This window comes from Aulostomus chinensis, chromosome 21, assembly GCF_037954235.1.
Source record: "Aulostomus chinensis isolate RoL2024-O1b breed Wild chromosome 21, RoL_Achi_v1.0, whole genome shotgun sequence".
NCBI classification, from domain to species: Eukaryota; Metazoa; Chordata; class Actinopteri; order Syngnathiformes; family Aulostomidae; genus Aulostomus; species Aulostomus chinensis.
In genome coordinates this window covers 10,663,310-10,684,894 of record NC_141340.1, presented here as the reverse complement: position 1 = coordinate 10,684,894, position 21,585 = coordinate 10,663,310, and the positions used below count along the sequence as shown (strand labels likewise).

The 21,585-nt window shown below is 43.2% G+C and overlaps 3 protein-coding genes across 4 annotated transcripts; 1 reads left to right on the top strand and 2 right to left on the bottom strand.

The window, feature by feature from the left end:
* The first annotated feature begins 1,832 nt into the window (after positions 1 to 1,832).
* terf1 (telomeric repeat binding factor (NIMA-interacting) 1) lies at positions 1,833 to 6,124 on the top strand. Of its 2 annotated transcripts, none has more exons than XM_086191928.1 (11): positions 1,833 to 2,096; positions 2,603 to 2,698; positions 2,798 to 2,925; positions 3,084 to 3,170; positions 3,262 to 3,411; positions 4,633 to 4,757; positions 4,848 to 4,874; positions 4,962 to 5,059; positions 5,184 to 5,327; positions 5,410 to 5,462; positions 5,549 to 6,124. In XM_086191928.1, exons 1-11 carry the CDS (start codon positions 1,916 to 1,918, stop codon positions 5,705 to 5,707), a joined length of 1,248 nt encoding a protein of 415 aa, XP_086048054.1. In that variant the 5' UTR covers positions 1,833 to 1,915; the 3' UTR covers positions 5,708 to 6,124. The 2 variants fall into 2 exon arrangements, with proteins under 2 accessions (XP_086048054.1, XP_086048055.1); XM_086191929.1 differs by having other exon boundaries at positions 1,835 to 2,096; positions 5,220 to 5,327.
* Positions 5,013 to 10,444, bottom strand: sbspon (somatomedin B and thrombospondin type 1 domain containing). The gene is made up of 5 exons (XM_086191930.1): positions 9,739 to 10,444; positions 8,906 to 9,100; positions 8,741 to 8,819; positions 7,468 to 7,644; positions 5,013 to 7,355 (listed from the first exon to the last, which is right to left on the bottom strand). Exons 1-5 carry the CDS (start codon positions 9,956 to 9,958, stop codon positions 7,238 to 7,240), a joined length of 789 nt encoding a protein of 262 aa, XP_086048056.1. The 5' UTR covers positions 9,959 to 10,444; the 3' UTR covers positions 5,013 to 7,237.
* Positions 10,445 to 17,708: 7,264 nt separating this feature from the next.
* c21h8orf89 (chromosome 21 C8orf89 homolog) lies at positions 17,709 to 21,510 on the bottom strand. The gene is made up of 7 exons (XM_086192269.1): positions 20,851 to 21,510; positions 20,724 to 20,769; positions 20,408 to 20,502; positions 20,049 to 20,190; positions 19,297 to 19,404; positions 19,135 to 19,190; positions 17,709 to 19,020 (listed from the first exon to the last, which is right to left on the bottom strand). Exons 1-7 carry the CDS (start codon positions 21,017 to 21,019, stop codon positions 18,881 to 18,883), a joined length of 756 nt encoding a protein of 251 aa, XP_086048395.1. The 5' UTR covers positions 21,020 to 21,510; the 3' UTR covers positions 17,709 to 18,880.
* Between the last annotated feature and the right edge of the window lie 75 nt (positions 21,511 to 21,585).

Below are 21,585 nucleotides of genomic sequence, written 5' to 3'. Positions count from 1 at the left end.
AACCTTAAAGCTCCTTTTTTATTCTCTACCTGTATGTTCAATTCAACATTTTTCCTTCATCCCTTCTTATGTGTAATCATGTCCCAGTGTTCGCCTTGAGTAATCCTTGATTTTGACTGGTAGTGTTGGAAAAACAAGGGATTTGGATTGATCTGCTCTATTTCCTTCGGGAAGATGTTCATCTGGATACTGAAAATGAATTCTGTGAGTTGACAGGGAAAGGACTGCGTTCTTGCCGTCTCATGTTGATGTTATCATGTGTGATGCTGTACAAAGTGGGAAGGTTGTATCTTTCTTTTCTCTGAGAGAATGGGCATTGTCCGTGTCATTCATACGCGCTTACTAAACCTTATTATTTCTCTTTGTCTTTGTGTGTGTTCTGCTGCTTACTTTTCCCCTCCTCATCTCTTGAGAACGTTACCATTCGACAGATTCATGAGCTACAGACTGTTTTCTGTACAAAGCAACATCTTTGTATGCATGTAGTAGTCCGAACAATTATGCGCCCACAGAACACTTTGTTATGGTACATGTATGTCAACATTTCTGTAGAGCATTGTTCCCCATTATGTCTATTAGCATATGCAGAGTAACAAATAAATGTGTATATAACTCGTGTGTGTCTTTTCAGCTCCATAAATGAGCACGTGTTCATATGTCACGCGTATTTCAACATGCAAGAAGTTGGTCAAAACATCCTGAAGTAAAACAAAAGAAGTACTATGCCATTCTTTATAATAAAAACATAAATAACGGCACTTTCAAATTCCTGATATAAGGGTTACATGGGATTCTGTATTCATTCGTTTCATAATGAGCGATGATATTCTACAACGAAATGTCAAATATTACTTCTGTGAAAAAAGGACTGTGACATGTAAGGGTGCACTTGATGATTACTTCTCATTATTGATTATTCTGCAAATTATTTTTGCAATTAATCAATGAATTGTTTGACTTGTTCTCATACCAAAAATGCTAAATTCTCATTACAATTTCCCAGAACCCAAGATGATATATTTAGATTGCTTCTTTTATTCCATCCAACAGTCCACAAAAACTTTTTGGGTGTTTTATAACATAAGTGACCAAAATCAGCACATATTTTCCTGCAACCTGTTAGTATTTGACATTTTTATTGTCAAAAAAAGACTTCAAAAACAATTTGCTTGCAGTTAATGTTCCTTAAAATATCAATCCGTCTGGAGCCTCTCCCAGGTACCATTGGGTGAGAGGCAGGGTTCACCCTGGACGGGTCACCAGTACCGTGCAGGGCCATCAGAAACAGTTAGGGGCTCAGTATCTTGCAGAAGGATACTTCGGTTCCTAGACGGCCACTCTACCTCAGAGCCATTCCACCCCTTGCATTCCTTAAAAAAAGACTGATCAATTAATTTATTTATTAGGGCCTAAGCCTGAAGGTACTTCACGCGAAAACCCTATTATGTTTGCTCGTTTTTATACTATTTTTTTCAATATTCATGTAAATATTTTTTGTAATTTTCTAATATAATGTTAATATTTATGTCCTTTTTTCTTTTTCTTTTTTATTCATATATATATATATATATATATATATATATATATATATATATATATATATATATATATATGAGTATAGTACCTTACTTTTGACTCAAAATAAAGCCCATCAAAATGTGATGCAGTAATTATCATACAGTGAGTCAACTTTCCTCTGACATAAACTTACTAGAAATATTAAATTAGTGCTCTTATTTCGGGTTTGCATAGTTTGATAGTTGGTTCTCCCACACGCCAGGGGGCGCTGCAGGCTGGAAAGCGACACGAAAGTAGCATCACTGACATGGAAGAAATAAAGAATACTGGTAGCTCCGCGCGCGGAAATCAAAAAAACCCATTAACAAAACCAGGAAGGACGCACTAAGCTCTCACCATGGAACCTGAAACTGAGACAAATACATACACAGAAAGTGACGAAGATGGAAGAGTACCGTTTTCCCAGGTTGCAGCTGTTGTTTCGGAGTGGATGTTTGACTTCTTGTTCGTGAGTCTTTGTCGCAGTTTTAAGGATGGAGACCTTGATGGCCTCAATGAAACAATTTCGACCTTCGAGTGTAAGTCGTTCCCGGATCACCTCCATTAATCTAACGTTAGCTAGCTTACCTACCGACTCATGCTCACAAATTGACCAGCAGTAACATCCCTTGATGTTACTGTGTGATCCAAAATATCCAAAGTTCATAAGGTAACCGTAAGTGCGTGTCTGTATTCACTCCAAATGGCACCTACTGCCTCAGAAAACTGGCTCTATTCAGCCAAAAGTCTATGAGCTCGAACAAGGTAACACACCACACATGAAATGAGACTGTGTGGGATTATTTTGAAGTCTTTTAACCTCCCAGGATTATGCTAGTTGATGGTTACATGGCTTTACTGCTGCCCTAAAACGGCCGTGTAGAAAAATGATCATCTTCTGTTTTGAAGAGGTGGCAACAAATATTAACGTTCCTGATCAAGATTGACGAGAAAGAAAATGTTTCGTCACACATCGTAACACAAGTGAGGGTGGCGTGAATTCTCAAGATATGTCGGTTAAATTGGTTTCTTGAAACTTTTTCAGCTCTTTCTCAAAGATCATCTCTTCAAGGAGAGCAACATGTTGAGAAAACCACCATATGTGCCTTCCTGGCTCGAGTCATGCATGGACAACAGTTGGGTAAGACCCACCACTGGGCCCTTCCTCCTGCAATACAGCTAAAAAAACCAAACATGATTTAACTATACAAAGCCTTGCTGTCATTCATATCGCCATCAGATGTGTTCTATGAGGTGGAGAAGCATGTGACGCCCCTGATGTCTGCTTTCAAATTGTGGTCGAATCTCCGAGAGACAGTGGCAGACGATAGTTTGTTTGAAAATGTCACCATCCTTTTACTTGTCCAGGTAAATGCATGTAATATTCAGACAGGAGTGCTCTTGTTTAATTGTATCCCGTTGTTGTGATTGAGTTATATGAACGTCAGTGTCTTCATGCCACACGTTCTCGTCTCTCTGTTGTATTTTTTGTGTGCAGTGTCTGACTGTTTTGCCCTCTTTTTCAGTCGGTGGCTGTGTGCTTGGACAAAGGCAAACGAATGGCTGCTTTATCTGCTCTCAGGTGGTTTGAAGAAAACCATGAATTCCCAAAGGTCTGCTGTGTTTCCCTCATTACTCCTCCTTTGCTTTTTTTCATCTCCACTTCCTCCGAATGATTTCAACAGCTCCGTTTCTCTTGGACAGAACTTGAGAGTGAGGCTGGCGACGATCGTGTCACAGAGGGACACCTACCACCCGTTCCTGATGAACTTCAGCTACAATAAACTGCTCGAGACGGTCCAGTCGTTCGTGGACACCTACATGGAGAAGTGTCCCTCGGACTATCTCCTTAAGGTAGAGCGATGGACCCGCTGTACTTTAGATGCTCCTGTAAAAAGAAGCCGTTGCACCGCTTCACGATGTTGAATTCTTGAAACCAGATTATTCTTTAGATACATCGACGCTGCTCTCTAAGTTTCTGAACAGCAACATCTGTGTATCTCAATATTGACATTTAAATAAAATATCTGACAGGACCAGATGTTGTTCATCTTATCCATATTCCTGTTTCCATGCTGACACTGGAAGACTAGTGCCAGAGTAAAATTAGGGCTCTAGTTCAGGCAGTCATGATTCATTAATTTGGAATCAATGAGTTCCTCATGACCGGTAGCTCACAGAAAATAGTGGATTGATTTACTTTCCTCTTAATGGGTCTCTTGGTTTTTGTTTTTGTTTTGTTTTTTTTAAGATGCAACTGAATTGGACAAATGGAGCTCTTCTGTTCTACTAATGTCAGGAAAACAGAATTAAATGAAATAGAAAAATAGGAAAAGATTTCATAGCTAATTACAAAAAAAAACTACAATTCAAAAATCCTATCCGTGAATGGGAAAATAACTTTGAGAACTTTCCTCTTTTTATTTAGATACAAATATATTTTTTGTCTCAAAAAATACAAGTTCTGTAAATTTCTTGCACGTCCCTAATAAACACCTTCCCAAAAAAAGATGATTTCACATCGAATTCCCCAAATAGTCCCTCACTGCCTGGAGGAAATTCAGATTTATTCTTTTTTTTTTTTTTTTTTTTTTTAGCAAAACAGTAACCAAAAAAATCAGATGTGTCCCGGCTCACAAATGCGTGCTAAACTTAGAAGTCATTTCAGTAGTAAAACGGATGAACGTGCACGGGCCTGTTGAATCGCTCTCGTCACTTTGAATTATGGTGCGCCGAGCAACCGAAGGTGCTGATGTGACACAATCAGTCAACGTTAATTGACAATTTGTCATAAAATAAGTTGGAAGGGCAAACGGGCCCGGCTCAGCGCAGCCCTCCTCGGCTCCGGCAGACTCGCTTATTCATGGAAATTTGGGTGAACGATTTACATAATGGAAAAAGACCAAGGTTAAACTCAGAAGGGTGTTGTAATGACAGGCCTCATTAGTCGGGTTTGACATTATAGCAACACATAAAACTGAAGGCGAAGTTTTTGGAAGCTTATCAAAAGTAATATTTAGAAACAGGATTTTTTTTTTTTTTTTTTTAATATACATAAGACTCTTTATCCATCAGGCAGCCACGAAGACAGTCCAGCTGTCCTGGAACACGGAGGAGGAGGAGGAGGCGCCGCCGCTGCAGGACGCAAAGCCCAAGGACAAACTAGAAAAAGCAGACAAATCGAAGGAAGGCGATGCAAAGTAGGAAATAATCCTGTATGTTTCAATTTGCCTCTTTCTGTTTCATCAACTTTTGTTTCTGGCATGAACAATATCATTGCACCCCCACAGTAAAGAGGAGAGCGCTCTGACTTTGAGGTGAGTGAAGTCCGCTTTGTCTCGTCTCTTGAAACGTTTGAACCAGCACATAAACAGCAGTTAAAAGGGTTTATTACATGTCGTCAGAACAAAGCGGAGACTTCTCTCAACGAAAACTATGGATGTGTGGAAACCTGATTCTTGCAAGAAGCCTCAAATCTGCCTTCAGAGAACATCAAGTAGTGGTGAGTGTGCTTGGCTATTACTCGCTGCCGAAATACCTTTTGTTGAAAAAAAAACTATTCGGGATGGGATAGCATTCATTCTTGGTTTTTATTTCTAAATATATTTCATAAAAAATACACGCAGACTCACAAAGAGGAATATTAAATCTTCCACCATCAGAGTTATCCCAGCTGCCCGCACCAAAGTCAACAGACAGCTCGTTCAACCAATGGACACCTGATTGTTGTAAGAAAGCCAAAATCTGTCTCAGGAAACTGTCAAAGAGTGGTAAGTTCAAGAATTTCCTGTCGCGTTTTCTTTGATAATTGGTCTTTATTTTGAAGCAAATGTTAAAACCTCCCACCTGCAGAGTTAATAGAGTTTGCGTCAAAGACCAAGGGCAAAAAAAGGAAACCACATCAGGTACGTTGAATTCTTCTTCTCAGGATTTTCTCAAATAAATGAGTCCCCCACCAATGCAAATCGAAGACATTCAATTTGACTTTTAGAAGTGGACGTACTACCTGGACGAGAAGCTGAAGGATGGCGTCAGACATCACGGCCAGGGGAAGTGGTCTCTCATCTTACAGGATTATGATTTTGAAGGACGCACCAGTGTTATGCTGAAAGACCGCTGGAGGACTCTGTTGAAGACTCACAAAGTCTGAAGTGGGAGAAGTGGCAGCAGGAGATGTGTAAATAGAATAATGTTCCTCAGTGCCAGAGACCGTTCCTTGGTACGAGGGATCCTGCAAAGTCTGGTCCTCCACAGGCTGGAGACCGGCTGCGATCCTGGACGTTAAAGCGATCCAAACGCGCCTGTCTGAGGATCCGTCCTCGCCACTGACAAGCGCCTGTTAGCCTCACACTCATAACTGTTATTGTTTCCTGCTGCTTTGCACAGTGGGACAGTCAAACCTGTGCAGGTAACGCAAAACAACACAACAACCGTATGAAATTGCACACGTATTTCATGCACCTAAGGTTTCAAGTTATTTCTGTTTTTAAGAAATGCATTCTTTAAAAATGATTAGATAGAAAAATATAATTTAAAAATAAAGTCCGTGTGCAATCTGTGCCTGTGCAACGTGTGTTATTAAAAGCTTGAAGTTACATAGAACAATGGAGTCGTGCATCGTGATCGCAGTAATCTTGTATGTATCAAATATTTAGCAACAGCCTGGAGCCTCTTAAGTAGCGGAAGAGGCTGTTATAGGGCACGTGATCGGAATTCAGTTACTTTTCACTGCAGGAACTCTCGGGTCATGTAAGGTGGATCTGAGCCCAGGAACCAACCCCAGAGGTTCTCTGAAGGACCCGACACGCTCAGTACTGATGAGTAATGCTCAGTTGCTAATAATAAACAGCAACGAGTAGTAGTGCGTGTGTAATAGTACACATACTTTAGCCTGTCATCTTTCTGTGACATTTGGAAGTCCAGGTTACCTCCCGAGAGCTTCCTTGTTCCAGTTGATGCATAATCACTTGAACATTTAACTAAATTAACTCGTGAAAAAGATGTTTTGCCAAGCAAACTTGTACTTGTACTTAATATTGAAGTATTACTGCTGTTTGCAGTAGCTGCCTCTGGACGCTTTTGCTGCATTTGATTTATACTCATGAGACAAGCATTGCTTAATATTTATAGAGAAACCGGATTGTGTGCACAACTGATTTAATGTGGCACGACAAAAGGGTTAAAAATTGTAAATTTTGATGGGGGGGGGGGGGCCTGCTGGAATTCCAATTCAGAAATTCCGTTCGACTGGAATGCAGCATCGTTTCTGTGGCATTTAACATCAGTATTCAGGCCCACGTAGCTCATTTCTTGCATCCTCTAAATTCTCTGTAAAGAGGATGTTTAATATGATTAGAATATGAAGATTCCATTCATGACAAAGAACCCTGACTCTTATTTTGCAGATTTGTTACTAGGAATTCCTCATCGGCTCATATCGGCAACAAAAGGAACTGCTGTTGCATCGTATTGTTGGCAAACTATGAATGTATGTTGTAGTTAAAGCTGTCACCAGACGGCCCAAATTACGTTGGTGCTGTAATGAGAAGTGAAAGCTTGTAAAGCAGATTAGAGAGCTGATCCCGTTTGGGCTGCTTGAGTTCCTGCAGTGGAAACAGGTTCTGTTTTTGTTTTTAGGGGTTTAAGTGTTAAACCGGACACAAGTGTTGCTTTGTGTGCGTCAGATGAAGATGAAGCTGTGTTGCGGTGGACAATTGCACCGCTGCGTTCTCTGGATCTTCCTCCATGTGCCGGTGCACCGGGGGTTCCCCACCGCCTGCCAGTGGAGAATGTCCTCCCTGCAACACAGTCACCAATTTGAGTCTTTGAAAATGTCCCGCGTGTGCTAAATGATACAATAATGACGGAATTTGGCAAACAGCTGAAAGCAAATCAAGGACAGCTTCATACTTGTCCGATTCCTGACCGTCTCCTTGACATCTGCCGCTATTGTTGTGCATGGCAGGCGGTTCACACGCCACACACACTTTGAAACCTTCTGTTACGTAGCGCATCCAATGTGTGTGTGGCCGGTTCTCCACTGTACAGTGGGGTGTACGGGACTCCAGTGTGAATTCAACACAGAACCTGAGGTGAGATGGAGCAGGGTTATTGTTACAAGACCATAAATCCAGAGTTAAAGGTAAACTACAAATAACAGTTAATGGTTGCCCTGAATGTGGCCCAAATCAGCCACAAGTGTCTAAGGGCGCGTTTCCACTGGCTCGCTTCGGGTTGGGTGGGGTCGGCTCGGTCCTTTCCACTCTCACTGTGTACCACATCAGCGTGGGTGGACTCACCGGCCGTGAGTTCCTTTGCGTAATTTGTGCGCGACACAATAACGTTATGCCTGTTGCTCAGTCAGTGGCTTTTGGCTTTTTAAACTAAAAATAAGGGATGACAGACAGGCAAGGCTTCAAGCAGCGGAACAGAACACGAAGAGTGTAAAAGACTTCACCAAGCAATCGACCAGTGTTCCACCGAGGCCAAGGTGATACGAAGTAGACAACATCAGCGGGCAATGTACCCAATCAGCGCCCCGCTATTGTTTACGTCATATTTTAGTTCTCGCTCTGCTCTCGGAACCCCTGCGGAGCAGGGACCACGATGGTAAAAGTTAGTACCATGTTGGGGCCAGAGGAAACGCGCCCAAACATGGCTAAGATGCGGCCCAAATTTGGCCCACCTCAGAATAGAAGTGTCGAATAAGGCCCAGATGTCACCCAAATGTTGGCCACATCAGAGCCAGAATGGTCACACATGGGCCAGGTGAGGTTCACATCAGAGCCAGAAGTGACAAATAAGACCCAGGTGAGGTTCAAGTCAGAGCCAGAAGTGTCAAACAAGACCCAGATGTGGTCCACATCAGAGCCAGAAGTGCCAAATGCCCAAATGAGGCCCAAATATGACAGCAATCTTGGTTTTGCTTGACATTTGTCCATCAAAAAATGTCAAAGTCTCAAGTGTTTCTCCTCAAAGTGAGTCTTTTTAATGGTTTCTGGGCAGATCTCCGTGTTGATGGTGCAAGATGTAGAAACATTAGCTTTCTGCTTCCAAAAATGTGATGCTAAAATGAGTTTGGAGTCTCTGAGTGCTCGCTCTCTCGTGAGTCTGATTCTGAGGTGGTGTTCAGGGACACTGACTGAGGCTTTATAATAACGTAGATACATGATATGAAACCTACCCAGGTTTCAGGGGGTTTCCGTAGCTGTCACGCTTGGGCCTCCCCCTGCTGAACTCCATGCTGGTGATGAAAGCAGGTCCTGATAAGAGAGGCAGGGGTATGTACACGTGAAATATGATTAAACCGGGACTTCAATCAAATCATACATAGTAGACCAAGAAATACCAGAGCTGAGTCCACACTGGGCATCGTGGTGGTCTCGGTACTCCCTGCAGCCTGCTCGCTGTTCCACGCTGAGACAGGGTTCTCCGTTGTTGCTGGGTTGCCTCTCTATGCGTCGTACACGCACGCGTACCGATGGTTCGCAGGGTTTGGCGCAACCACTCCAAATGCTCCACTCGCTCATAGAACAATCCTGGGCTGGATTTTTGAAAAAGAATTGTTTTTACAAAACAACCTCAAATTTAAACTGAGATTACATGTTTAGATGTACTTAGAGCTGAGTCCTAGAGGCAAAAAAAAAAAAAAAAAAAAAAGAATTAGACCTTTCCTGCGAACAAGTTTAATATCTAGGAAGTGGTTTGAGATCAATGAGGAATTGATTGGGACCTGTAGAGGGAGTGTTTTTCCTGCCCTGCAGCCTGCCAAAGCCCTCACCGTGCCCTCCTCTGCTCCTCTTTCTGCTTCATGATCCAGCTTTGATGTATTAAGCGTGGAGATTTCTAACGCATATTAGGTACGCGCTGGTTGTCTGACTGCAACTGTAATTGCTAAAACTGAATGACAGAATCACATTCTTCAAATGTTTGCTCTAATTCCATTAGGTGGGTTAGTCTAGTGAAATGAGGTTAGGTACAGCTTGTGCAAACATTTCCACATCCGTGGAGCACCCACTCAGACACCGATCTTTTTAGCAGATCCAGGCGGTAATCTCCCCTCCTCATGCAACAGGTTATCTCACACTCCTATAGTTACAGGTGTGTGCAAAAAAACAAACAACAATACCTCCTGTTGTCACTCATTCACGCCCAAAGCACTTCCCTCCATTCATTCCTCACCTGGACATGCTGTAAAGTAGTCGTAGCAGCAGTCTTTGGTTCTGATGCAGCCCTCGTCGCAGTAGCACGTCCCGTGGACTCGGTCCAGCCTCCAGCCGCTGGAGGAGCAGCTCAAGTCTCTGCTGCGGCAACATTTCCCCACACAACTCCCTGATACCAACGTTCCGAAAGTAGAAACCAGCAGCAGCAACAAGCAGGCAGAATCAACACAGGATCCCATTATGAGGGAGTGAAGAAGAGGATCTGGAGGTTGAGCTCGAACACTTGGAGTCTCCTCGTCTTGATGTGTTCTGGTGCTACTCTCCTTCTGTCATGATCCTGTGAGGTTGGAATACCAGTCCAGTCCAACTCTGCCAGGAGCCCCCTTGTGACCTGGAATTCCTGTGTCCAGCCTCTCTGTTTTCCTCTAGAAACAGGTCTAGGGAACTACAGGACTCCTAGAGAACTCCCCATGCTGTGTTTACCTCTCTGAAGCGTGTGTCTCCCTTCCTATCTGAGCACCTCCCCTCTAGTCGATAACACACACACATCCACATACACGGGAGGAGACAATGAGAACAAGGGAGGGCTGAGTTTCTGCTTCTGTTCTCTCTCTCTCTTTTTCACACCTCTTCCTCATCTACCTTAATATCACTTCCCTTTCTCATCATTCCGTCCCTCCAGGATCCCCGTGACCTCCATGCCAGTTCAGCCCGGCCACTTTCTGCCACCGCTGATCTCGGAGTCACAGAAGAAAGAGAGGAATGTGGGCAGTTGGCTGCTCTCCAGGTGATTGTGCCAGGGGGGCCCGTTGAGCTTTGTAAGGCCACCCTTTGGTGCTCACCTCGATTCCTTTTTTTGTCATTTTTCTTCAGCGCACATTAATCTCAACACAACAGACTTGAATCCTCTTTTCTAACTTTTATGACTTGATTATTTTTGATGCTTTAATCTCTGAGGCAGGAAACTAGACAGAACTCTATCCAAGTGTGTTTAATCACCGTCAAAGACTCCAGGAAGTCACCCTGCTTAATCAAGAAACAGTCCCAAGAATGTGTCACATTTGTGTATTAAATGAGATGTTAATGAGTGACGCTGGCTGGTGGATTTGTTTGCCTAAGTGCTATTCAAGCTAGCTGTTTCCAGTTTTCTAAGGCAAAATCAAACTTTGAGCAAGACCGCTATTGGCCTCCAACATGCAACTCTGCAAGAAAAGTGCAAACTGTTGACCTGGAGTGAGATCACACAAACCACTGGTGAATGTCGTCATTGTCAGTCCTAAGGCGGCCTGTCAGTCAAACCGTGGAGCCGACAGAGATTTCCAGACCAGGGTGTGGTTGTCATTTATGATTCCTGACCTGCCGTGCGGGCAAACGCTGCAAGACAGATTCATTTCGTACAGAGCCACGTCCTGTTTGATTGAGTATCTTTGGTGGTAATTTCAGTTTATTGTCCCATAAATGTCTCTTTATTGTCCCATGACATCAGCCGGCCAAAGGAATGACATTTACCCTCTTTTTCATCTCCTTAACAGCATATCGCAGGGAATTTTCATTACATTTGGCACAAACGTCCACTCGGACTCCAGGATTAGCTAAAAAGATTCTGATGGTCAAAGGTTAAGATCACTCGCAACTCACTTGAATTCTACCATAATTTCAGTCGAATATGGTACAAATATTTGAAGGAAAAGCATCAAATGACATCTCACATCCAAAAGTTCAAAAGGTCAACTTCAATGTGGTGTCGTAATGTCGCGTAAGAATCCTCGTCAGGCTGTGTTCAGTGAGTCCAGGCTAGTTGCTGTCGAACTCTTTTCAGTCAATATTGGAACAATTCCAATCATACTGGTCCCTGACACTCACTTCCAGTCAGAATCATTATTATTATCCTTCAACTGACTGCTATGACAACTTCAAGATATTTCTGCACTCAACCAGTGTTGCAAATGCTGTAAAAGATCCTTTTTTTCTTCTGTTATTTGCACACAACGACTCCTCCATCTCGAAAAACAAATCAACGGGGAGCCGAGGGGGAGGCTGAGCTTTAAGCTACAGATATGTGCAATAACGTGCACACTTCTTTGAAAACAGCTTGCAGAGATGGGAGGGGGGGGTCTCTTGGATTTGTCTTCTCACCATGGTGCAGGTAGGTCAAGCGACAGTAACAGCCTTCATCTTCACTGTAATCATCATCACTGCTCAGCCTGAGGAGCATGTGTCTGGAGCTGAGAGCTACATTATTGTGTAATAATAATTATCAGGGTGCACCGCTGAGGCCAACACACACACACAGACACACAGACACACAGACACACACACAGACACACACACACACACACACACACACACACACACACACACACACACACACACACACACACACACACAGCAGTATAGAACCGATCTGTCCACTGATGTCAAGACCGGCACCTGCATCAGTTTGCTGTGGCTTCATCTAGTTGAAAGTGCACATCAAAGTGTGTGTGTTTTACATCTGACGGACCCCCAGACCTGGACCTCCTGCCCTGGCTGTGCACCTGTCAAAGACAATCAGCCTTTCCTCTCTAACACACACATACACACACACACGCCGCTCCGACTTAATATGAGTGAACAGGAGGAGAGATAAAGGGTGTGTTAAAGTATTTTAAGATGGTGAAAAGTGGCATCCACACACAAACACACACAAGGTGTTTCATAAATACTGTGAGGGATAGGTTGAGTTATTGCGTGCCACCATTTCTTTTTCTGGGCGTCAAGGAGATGGCAGGGTGATTCCTCCCTCTCGTCTATATGGGGAATGTAAACTGTGGCTGTCTCCATGGTAACGCCTGACCTGGGTTGCTATAGTTTCAAAGTCTTTGTGGACAAACACTAGAATCCACCTTTTCAAAGCTGCACTGATCATTTCCTTCCTCGCGTGAACCAAACAAAGATCAGCATTCCTCACAGTGCAACGTATTTCTACTATTTTGGGTTTTGTTTTTTTTTTAAATCGATCTATGACTTCTAAAATATTTAACATTAAACAAAAGATTGTTGATCGGTCCAACTGGGTCAAGTTTGTTCCTCTCTAATGAGTCCACTCAGTTACTGTCTGCTGAATAAAAGCCTTTGTCTGTTCGCCCATGAATTTACAGCTTCAGCCGGCTCCTGCTTCCTCCCTCTGTGTGTGTGTGTGTGTGTGTGTGTGTGTGTGTGTGTTCATTCTTGTGCTTTCTACATGTGCCTTAATCCATCTAATGACATCACCCGAAGGTTTATCTAGTGAATGATGTCATATCTGAGTCATTATGTACAGAGTTGAACATGTAGGTGTTGGTTATTGAGGTTGAACAGGTCAAATCAGGAACGCTGAGGTTTTAACTCTGAACGCACGCGGCCACGTCTTTGCCGTACAGAAGTTTATCTTTCATTCACTGAAGGGGAAAAGGAGAAAAAATCTGCTGTGTTTTTCTGAGTTAATGTCTTAATTATCTCATTGATTCATGCAACAAGAGCCGATTTGTAATTATTTTAGAGAAAATGGTCTCATTTATTAAGAGAGAGGGGGCAGATTTGTTTACTTTTTCAACAAATGATCTTATTGATTCAGAAAAAGGACTCTTTCTGAATTAAGGAGATCACTTTTCCCCATAAAAATTCAGCTTTGTGAATTGAATCGTTTTTAAAAAAATACATAAATAAATTCCACTCTTTTTCTGAATGAGTGGGAAAATTTAAAGAAAACATCCAGCTCTGTTTTACTGAATTAATGAAATAATTCTTTTAGGGAAAAAGCAGATCTTTTTTGTGTGTGTGTGTGTGTGTGGGGGGGGGGTTCTCAAGTGAATGTGGTATTCTCTTCCTTAGAGCATCACAACCTGCTTGTTCTTCACACCACTTGCACTTCCAACGGTGTCTATTACCATGAGCCATCTAGTACATCCCACTAATGATGCTCCGTTCATTACAGGTCATTACTGTTGGATAGTTTATGGATGATAACACACTTCTCCTGGATCACGACAGCAGCCAGGACTAATGACGCTCCGGCAACAGCTCTGCAGCCCGGTGGCCTCGGACTAATGCCAGTCTAATGACAGCACAGGCGGGGATATTGATGAAAGTTTTTCCCCTTGCCCGCGCCTGACATCATCACTGATAATTGTCCCCTCATCAGTCACCCACCTTGGCACACAGTCCCAAATGTATGTAAATCAATGCGGACATTGGAGGCAGGATACGTGGGTGTGGAGAGGGACTGACCCCCCCTTTGCCCCTGAGAGAGATGAAACTTCAGGTAATGACAGCGTGGATCTCATAAATCATAATGCGAAGTGTCAGGGAGCAAGGTAAAGGTCAGGCCCTTGAAGGTGCGCCTGTGTTGCTCTACCAAGGGCAGCGCAAATAAATATCACAAATTAGAAAAGCTACACCTCAAGGACCGGCACCGGAAATCTTTTTGTGTGTGTGTGTGTGTGTGTGTGTGTGTGTGTGTGTGTGTGTGTGTGTGTGTGTGTGTGTGTGTGTGTGTGATTTGATTATGCAACATCTCACTGTTCAGGTCACTCACGCACACCTGGCAGCTGTAAAAACCTGTAAGCAAACATTCTTAAAAATTATCTTGAAGTTGACGGTGGACAGCGTGCGCACGCGCGCGCACACACACACACACACACACACTCACACAAACATAAAAAAAACAGAAATCTCTGTTGCTATGGATTGGACGCAGGTTTTTCAGCTGCGTTGATATGATGGCGAAGATAAAGATTTGACCTGCGAACGCTCCACTTGAATACACAGACACAAAGATTAGTGGCAGTTTCTGTTGACACACGTTCGCTCCGTCGCTTGTTCTTGATCACTGTGTAACTATCTGTCCGGATCTGTCTGAAGGCTGGAAACTGGGTTCACAATACAAGCAGATTAAGAAGAAATCGGAGCGTTTGGTTGCGGGAGATCGACCAGCTGACGATTTGGGATGTTCTTAAAACATCTTTATGAGGGTCAAAGTTCATGACATGACTTTAGGAGGACATATTTGGGGTTATTTTCAGCTCATGTTTCAAGAAGGGAAGTAAAAAAAAAAAAAGAAGTTCTAATTTGTCATATTTGTTCCCTTTAGGACTTGTTGAGTTCACAGATATTTGTTCCCCACTGGTGTAAAGGACAACACCTTGCAACTTCCCTAAGTTCTTTTCAGGGTATGGAACACCCAGAATGGAACATTGGGCATGTTTTAGGTATGTTTCCCTGAAGAATTTTCAAGATAAAAAACGTTTGCAGCTAATTTGTTCCCCAACAGTGTAAAGGACATCCCCTTTTAACGTTCCCCCGGTTCTTTCAAAGGTTAAGGGAAGAACGGAGGATAGTCAGGATGTTCTGGGAATGTTTCCCTTAGATCTGTACTCTACATTTGTCAGCGTTCCCAGAACATTGGTTCCCCTCTGGCGTAAAGGACATCACCTTTTAACGTCACCACAGTTCTATCAAGACATCGAATTCGGTGGAATGATGGAGGACTTTTAGAGTGTTCTAGCTTGTTCCTCCCTTTAGGCTTAGATGACAACTTTTAAGCATTGGTGTGTCATCAGGGAACATTTAGGTGTTTTTTTCCCGAAGGTTTATGGGAATGGAAGATGTTCCCTCAAGGTCCCCCCCCCCCCCCCCCCACCCAAGAACGTTTGCAGAATATTTAGTGTCATTACAACAACCTTTGGGGAACACATCATACTGCTCTTATTTTGTATTTTCAGGTTCTATTTATCATCACCATCCCAGAGCATTTGCATAAATTTGATTAACATTACCGGAACTTTCTTCAGAAGAGTTAAGTATACAGGTCCCCCAGCATTATTCCCCAAATGTTCCCTGAATGTCCTGAGAGTCTGCCAGGTAACATCCCTGCAAGCTTCACACAACTCCACATCGTGACCATGTTCTGGAAATGTTACAAGATGACGTTCCTTACACTGCTACTCAAAATTTTTAGCTGGGCCCGACCCAGATATATTAAGGCCATTTTGGATTTGAGGCCAAGGTATAATTTGGCAGCTCGGCTACATTCTCGGGTCCCTGCTGATAGAGTCAACTGGCAAAGCATCAAGTCAGGTGAAAGACTAACACACACCAGGCTAGTTTGGAACCGAGGAACACACACCACTGATCTAACAACTATAGAACATGCGGATTCTTCTAAATAAACCTCTCGTGTCCCTCTGAGGATAAAACAACCTCCACAGTTGATTGAAACGAGTGGAACTGAGAGTGAAAGGATAAACCGCTGGTGTGCAGGCTCTGCTGCGGCTCTTATTAAAGTCCTCATTGTTGACTGTTTGTTCCTGCTCATTTTGCTTCACTATACACTTGAAAGAGGGACGGTTAAGAAAGAAAAGAAAAAAAAGCCGATCCTGCAAGAAGAAGGAGACCCGGCCTCTATTTGAACATGAACACAACAACCCTTTTTACTTAGCGGTGAATAAGGGGATGGCTCTGTGTTTCTAGGTCACTGCATGTCCCTGAAATACACACCTCACCAGAGTCAGAGAGAGAGGAAGAGAGAGGGAGGCGAGCCTGCGGTTTCACAACAGGGATACACCCGCAAGATCAGTCAAATCTCCTCCTCCCCCTCCTCCTGTCTCAAACTTTAGTCACATGTCAAAAAAGTAATGAAACAAAAACCTTGATGAAAAGTCCTTCAGGTGATCTAAGCAGCCTCGATCTGACACCTTCAAGCCCATCAACCACCGTACTGCTTGATAAGTGACAGGCTGCAGGGGACCGTCACCCTTCAAGTGACAGTCAAGTGACAGTCAAGTGACAGTCAAGTGACGCCTGTACTTACAGATGGAATTACGTGAGTACAGCAGAATTCACGTTGAATGGACCTATAGGAGAGAGAGAGAGAGAGAGAGAGAGAGAGAGAGAGAGAGAGAGAGACTGTGACATCACCCCTGTGACCTGACACGCTCGTGTCAACGGCGAACTCATCTCAAGTGTAAGTTGTGAGATGATGAGCTGTTGATCATGTTGTGTTCATATGGCACCACCATATCAGGAGTTGATTGTGTATAAGTACATGATGTGATTGTTAGGGTTAAGTTGTGCAGGCTGCTAGTTGCACCCGAACTGTCAAGGCTGAATGACAAGAATAATGGGACAAGACGCCCTGAGAGTGCAGATGTACTAATCAAGAAGTGTGATATGCTTGAGTGTAAAATTACGTATGCAAAAAAGGTGCGGCTTCAAGCATATATTCACTGTCTGTGAATATCTTATTCAGACTCTCTGCTGCACTCTCAAGGTGCATGTAGGGGGGTCTCCAGATAGATCTGTGTCTGCTTTGTTGTGTGAAATAAAGTGTTGATTTGTCTAAAGCAGACGACTCCGGTTGATCTCTTCTCATCAACGGACCCGGTGAAGTCGCCGTACTTCAACAAAGTTCACAAAAACTTCACAAAAACCTGACACAGACCAGGGCAACACGACCATGCAAAGTGTTGGAATACAACTGCCACAACACAAAAAGAAGTCTGGAAATGTAAACATCTGAGAGATTTTACAGCTGGAATTATATTTTTATCAGAGCCAAAGTGAGGACACCCCCCCCCCCCCAAAAAAAACCCACAATGCCGGACAAATGATGTCATTAAACCCTGACTGGAAGTCATACTGAGCATCCTGTATTTCATAAAGAAATACTAAATACATAGTTCAATATTCATGTGACCTTTGGACTCCAAATCCCAACCAGACATCAGTGATAGATACTGACACACACCTCCATCATTACATTTAGTTACATTTTATGTAACCTGCTTATTTTTGTGCATTCTTTTCATACTCTGCAAAATTTCAAATCAATACCAGATATCATTCACGGACAGAAGCTAGACGACACACTCATACTTGCAATGTTGCCGACTGCTTTATTGGAATATTATTTTCATACATGACAACAGCCCTCTTTTTTTAATCAATAACATTCATGTTTTGTGAAGTATGGCCTCCAGATTAATACGCGCTGTCATTACTGGACAGGACGAATCAGACAAACCCCTTTAAAATGCTTCCTTTTGACTGCGTGACTAAAATGTTAATTTTTTTTATCCTTTTGCTTTGACCTGCCTCGCGAAGGTTTTAATGCGAAATTCTTCTCCTTCTTACAGTTTGCATGTCACGCGACCTGCGGAGTCAATACCAGCTGATCTCTGATTGTCTACCGCCTGATTTCACATTGCACGCTTCTCGTTTGTTTGTTTTGTGGCTTGTTTCGATCAAGTTACCTCATTTGTCTACTTTTCCCTGCACCGCCTCCTCCATCGCTCAAGGTTCTTTGATCACAGCTTAATTTGAACTTTCACTGACGACCTGGCGGATTCATCTCGTCTAATGAAGACGGGGCCTCATATTTTCTCTCTCTCTGTCTCTCTCAACGCTGACTGTCGTCTTTGTCAAATACAATGAAGACTTCAGAGACACAAGCTGCTCTCCGTACTGCAACCAAACAATGTGCTATGTGGGAAAGTACCACATTCTGGGATCTGGGGGCACAGTTCTGTTGATATGGAATGCAGATTATGTTTCATAGCAATCTTTCCAGGCATTCCCATTACCGACGTTGGCCGATGCGAGCTGAATCCTTCTTTACTGCAACTGGATGCTCCAGTTGTTCCATCCAATGAGGCACAAGCACACTCAAGATAACAAAAATAAATGTTTTTTTTAATCCAGGAAGATATTAAGCAAGGCACAATCATGGTTTTGCTGAATTATTAATATGCAGATACTTCAAGCAGGAGTACTCCAATAACTAATAAGAATACAACTTCCTAAGGATAATGCTGTTATGGCAGAGTAAGATACAAACCACGAGGGAGGCGACTATACATGCACAGACTGAGCATAAAAATATAGAGCTACTATTTAGTTCCAGTAGTTGTTAAACCGCCATTCACAATATACATTTTAATAAGAATACTACTCATGTATGCAGGTCAGGAGTTATAAAATGTGACAAAGAGCCATGTTAAACAGCCGACTAAAACCACCGAAGACAAAAACGCTGTTACAATGAGCCACTGGAACGAGCATAATGTTTTACTCTGTTCAGACGTCCTTGGCACAGACTCAAAGGTTTGGATCCTCGACCAGCGTGACTGGGAGAGCGGTGATTGTCAGGAAGAGAGTTTTCGAGCTTTCCTCAGTTTCTTGAGCTTTTCCTGCCTCACTGTCTCACCCTCTAAGGAAGAGAGTTCGGATATCCTGTGGATAAACGAACGGGAGGCTCCTACCATCGGGTCCGGATAGGAAGGATCTGTGTGACCGGAACCAGAAAGACAAGAGAAATTATTCCCTGAGAGTTAAAAAAAAAAAAAAAAAAAAAGGTGCAGTAATAGTAGTGCACCCGTTAATGTGTGATGTCACTCACTCCTGTGACTGTCTCTCACAGCTCGCGGGATGTAGGGTGGATATTTCAGCTTCGGCCTGCAGAAGAGAGGTAGAAGCAGAAGTTCTGAGGAGGAACTAAGCGATAACGATTGATTGCTTTGGTCTGATTTAAATAATACGAGACAAAAACGGGGGGGAGGACCTGCTAATGTTGTAGTTCTCAGTGGAGAAGTTGTTCCTGACGTTGAACACTAAAGGAGATGGAAACAAGATGGCCGGACTTGCGTTCAGCTCGAAAGTCTCTGGGCAGCTGGAGGGCAGAAATGACGAAATAAAGTCGATAAATCCGTCACGTTCTCCAAGGTGTTCATCTGTTCTTACACAGTTATTAAATGGAGCAACACAAGCTCAACCAAGGTCTTTCCAAGCCAGAGTTTAGAAAAATAAAATGTGGCAGAATCACCTAAAAAGCATGCAAAAAAAAAGAAAAGAAATCTAGGCTGATAAAAATGACTTTGGTGCTCAAACGAAGGATAGGATCAACTAAAGAGAGCCGGAATACACAGGAATATGTAGTGAATGTTGCATTACTGCTCTGTATCATTAATGTTTTGAGCATTTGGACAACAGGGAGATTTGAAGAAAGCGCTCCACATGCAGCACATCCACAATATTTTTGTAATTACACTAACAGCCAGAAGAGGGAGACAAATAATCCGTGTGTGTCTGGCAGGTTCTTGTCAGTGTGTTCACGTCTGGAAACGCTTCACAACCACGGACTCAAGTTTGAAAAGGTGACCATAATCACTTAGCGACTTGAAATCTTCCTCTGTGATGGATAAATCATACACGGTAAAATATTAAGTACTGCGTTACTCTAAATCTTTTTCTTTTTTTTTAATCTGAGGAAAGGAAGGAAAAGTTGTCTCCAGGCTGCCTGACTGCACTAGTTACCCGAGGGTGAAGGGCCGCCCTGCGCGACTGTGGTTGGAAATCTCCCTGGAGAGGTTAAAGGGGTGCAGGTTGCCCGGTCTGGGTGCTTGGTGGTCTTTTAGTAGTGGTGGGATCACGGTTCTGGTCCTCTCCAACCTCCCACCTGCAAATAACATGAATGCATTCGAACTAGTACGATTAGAAAAAGGCGCATCGAAGCTGCTCTGAGGTCGGTTCATAATCAATGATACAGCTCCACCTAGTGGCTGTTTCAGTAGCTTAAAGGCAGACTAAACACTGCAATGTTATGTATTTTTAATTCAAATACTTAAGTCCCAGCTGTGATAATGAAAATGAAGTCGCAATAATACAAGTCCTACATTTTTTATCAAAGAGAAAGTGCCTCCCGCAGGGGTCCTCCTCCGGATGACTCCTCTCTGCTGGCAGCCTGTCATCTCTGGCTACATTAGGCGACCTAGAGAAACAAATACATGTCCTAAAACACGATTGCAGGCAAAACTGCAGTTTATGGATGAATACGAAATAGACACCCGGATAACTCCTGCAGCTAGCGGGACCACAGATGCACCCTGGGTGACATATCTGCGCAGGAGGAGGCCAAATACCCCGCGGACCCCTCCACTCGTGAGGATACAGTTTGACTTTCTGGCTCGGGTTCGTGCTAGCATGTCTCACCCTTCAGTTAGGAAGCCGCTCAGCCTGGGTTTCCCGCCGCTCGATTCTACAACACAGGTGTGTAACATGTTAGCTAGCAGAGATGGAATCCGGGGAGGGAACTGCGTCACAGAGCACCTCTACTCACTGTTCAAATGTTGAATTACAGGGATTTTTCTGGTGTACAGCCGGACAGCTGGTTGTCCTCCTCCAGCTCCCATCACGAAGCTGGTGTAAGCGGGATGTCCAGCCTCATCAGGGCCGCGCCGGCTGCTGCTCCCCTCGGAGGTAACACACGCGTTCACCTGGAAGGTCATGTCGGCCCTGACGTCGCTACTTCACACATCACCAATTTCTACAAGGAGCAAGTGATTCTAAAGTCCCGTTAGTCACACGTCCATGGACCGGAGTGAGCATGCTAGGCTGCACTAAAGCTAGCAGTACCGAATTACAACGTCACCATGGAAACAGGTTCCCTATGTCAAAAAAAAACACCCAACATGCTCGAGCTCAGTGCAGGATCAGGACCCTTTATTACCTCTACGTTGCATGGAATTTTGTTTCCCCCCTAAAATCTTGGAATTTTATATTCTTGCCCGCTCAATAGTTTAAGTTAAGAATATCACTGAATATGAAAAATTAAGTTAGTTAAAAAAAATCCATTACAACTTTTAATTTAGTTATGACGTCTTTTCACACAAATTTGCTGCAGTATAACCATTAATACCAAGTTATTTGGTTTGATGAGACAGAATAAATGACTACAATTCTCAGTCAATCTAGAAAGTCTTTGCAGTTATTCTGACGCTAATTCCCACCACTGGTCCAACAACGTACTTTACTGACTGAGGAATTAAACTAATTCCGTGACATATGATTGTGT

Excerpts from the sequence above, each read along its gene's own strand:
- terf1 (XM_086191928.1), top strand. The coding sequence starts at position 1,916 with ATGGAACCTGAAACTGAGACAAATACATACACAGAAAGTGACGAAGAT. Across the intron at positions 2,097-2,602 it reads AACAATTTCGACCTTCGAGT|CTCTTTCTCAAAGATCATCT; the intron begins GTAAGTCGTTCC and ends AAACTTTTTCAG. Across the intron at positions 2,699-2,797 it reads CATGCATGGACAACAGTTGG|ATGTGTTCTATGAGGTGGAG; the intron begins GTAAGACCCACC and ends TATCGCCATCAG.
- sbspon (XM_086191930.1), bottom strand. The coding sequence starts at position 9,958 with ATGGGATCCTGTGTTGATTCTGCCTGCTTGTTGCTGCTGCTGGTTTCT. Across the intron at positions 8,820-8,905 it reads CCAGTGTGGACTCAGCTCTG|GACCTGCTTTCATCACCAGC; the intron begins GTATTTCTTGGT and ends CTCTCTTATCAG. Across the intron at positions 7,645-8,740 it reads GGAAACCCCCTGAAACCTGG|GTTCTGTGTTGAATTCACAC; the intron begins GTAGGTTTCATA and ends ATCTCACCTCAG.
- c21h8orf89 (XM_086192269.1), bottom strand. The coding sequence starts at position 21,019 with ATGACCTTCCAGGTGAACGCGTGTGTTACCTCCGAGGGGAGCAGCAGC. Across the intron at positions 20,770-20,850 it reads TGTAATTCAACATTTGAACA|AATCGAGCGGCGGGAAACCC; the intron begins GTGAGTAGAGGT and ends CCTGTGTTGTAG. Across the intron at positions 19,021-19,134 it reads TGTGAGAGACAGTCACAGGA|ATCCTTCCTATCCGGACCCG; the intron begins GTGAGTGACATC and ends CCGGTCACACAG.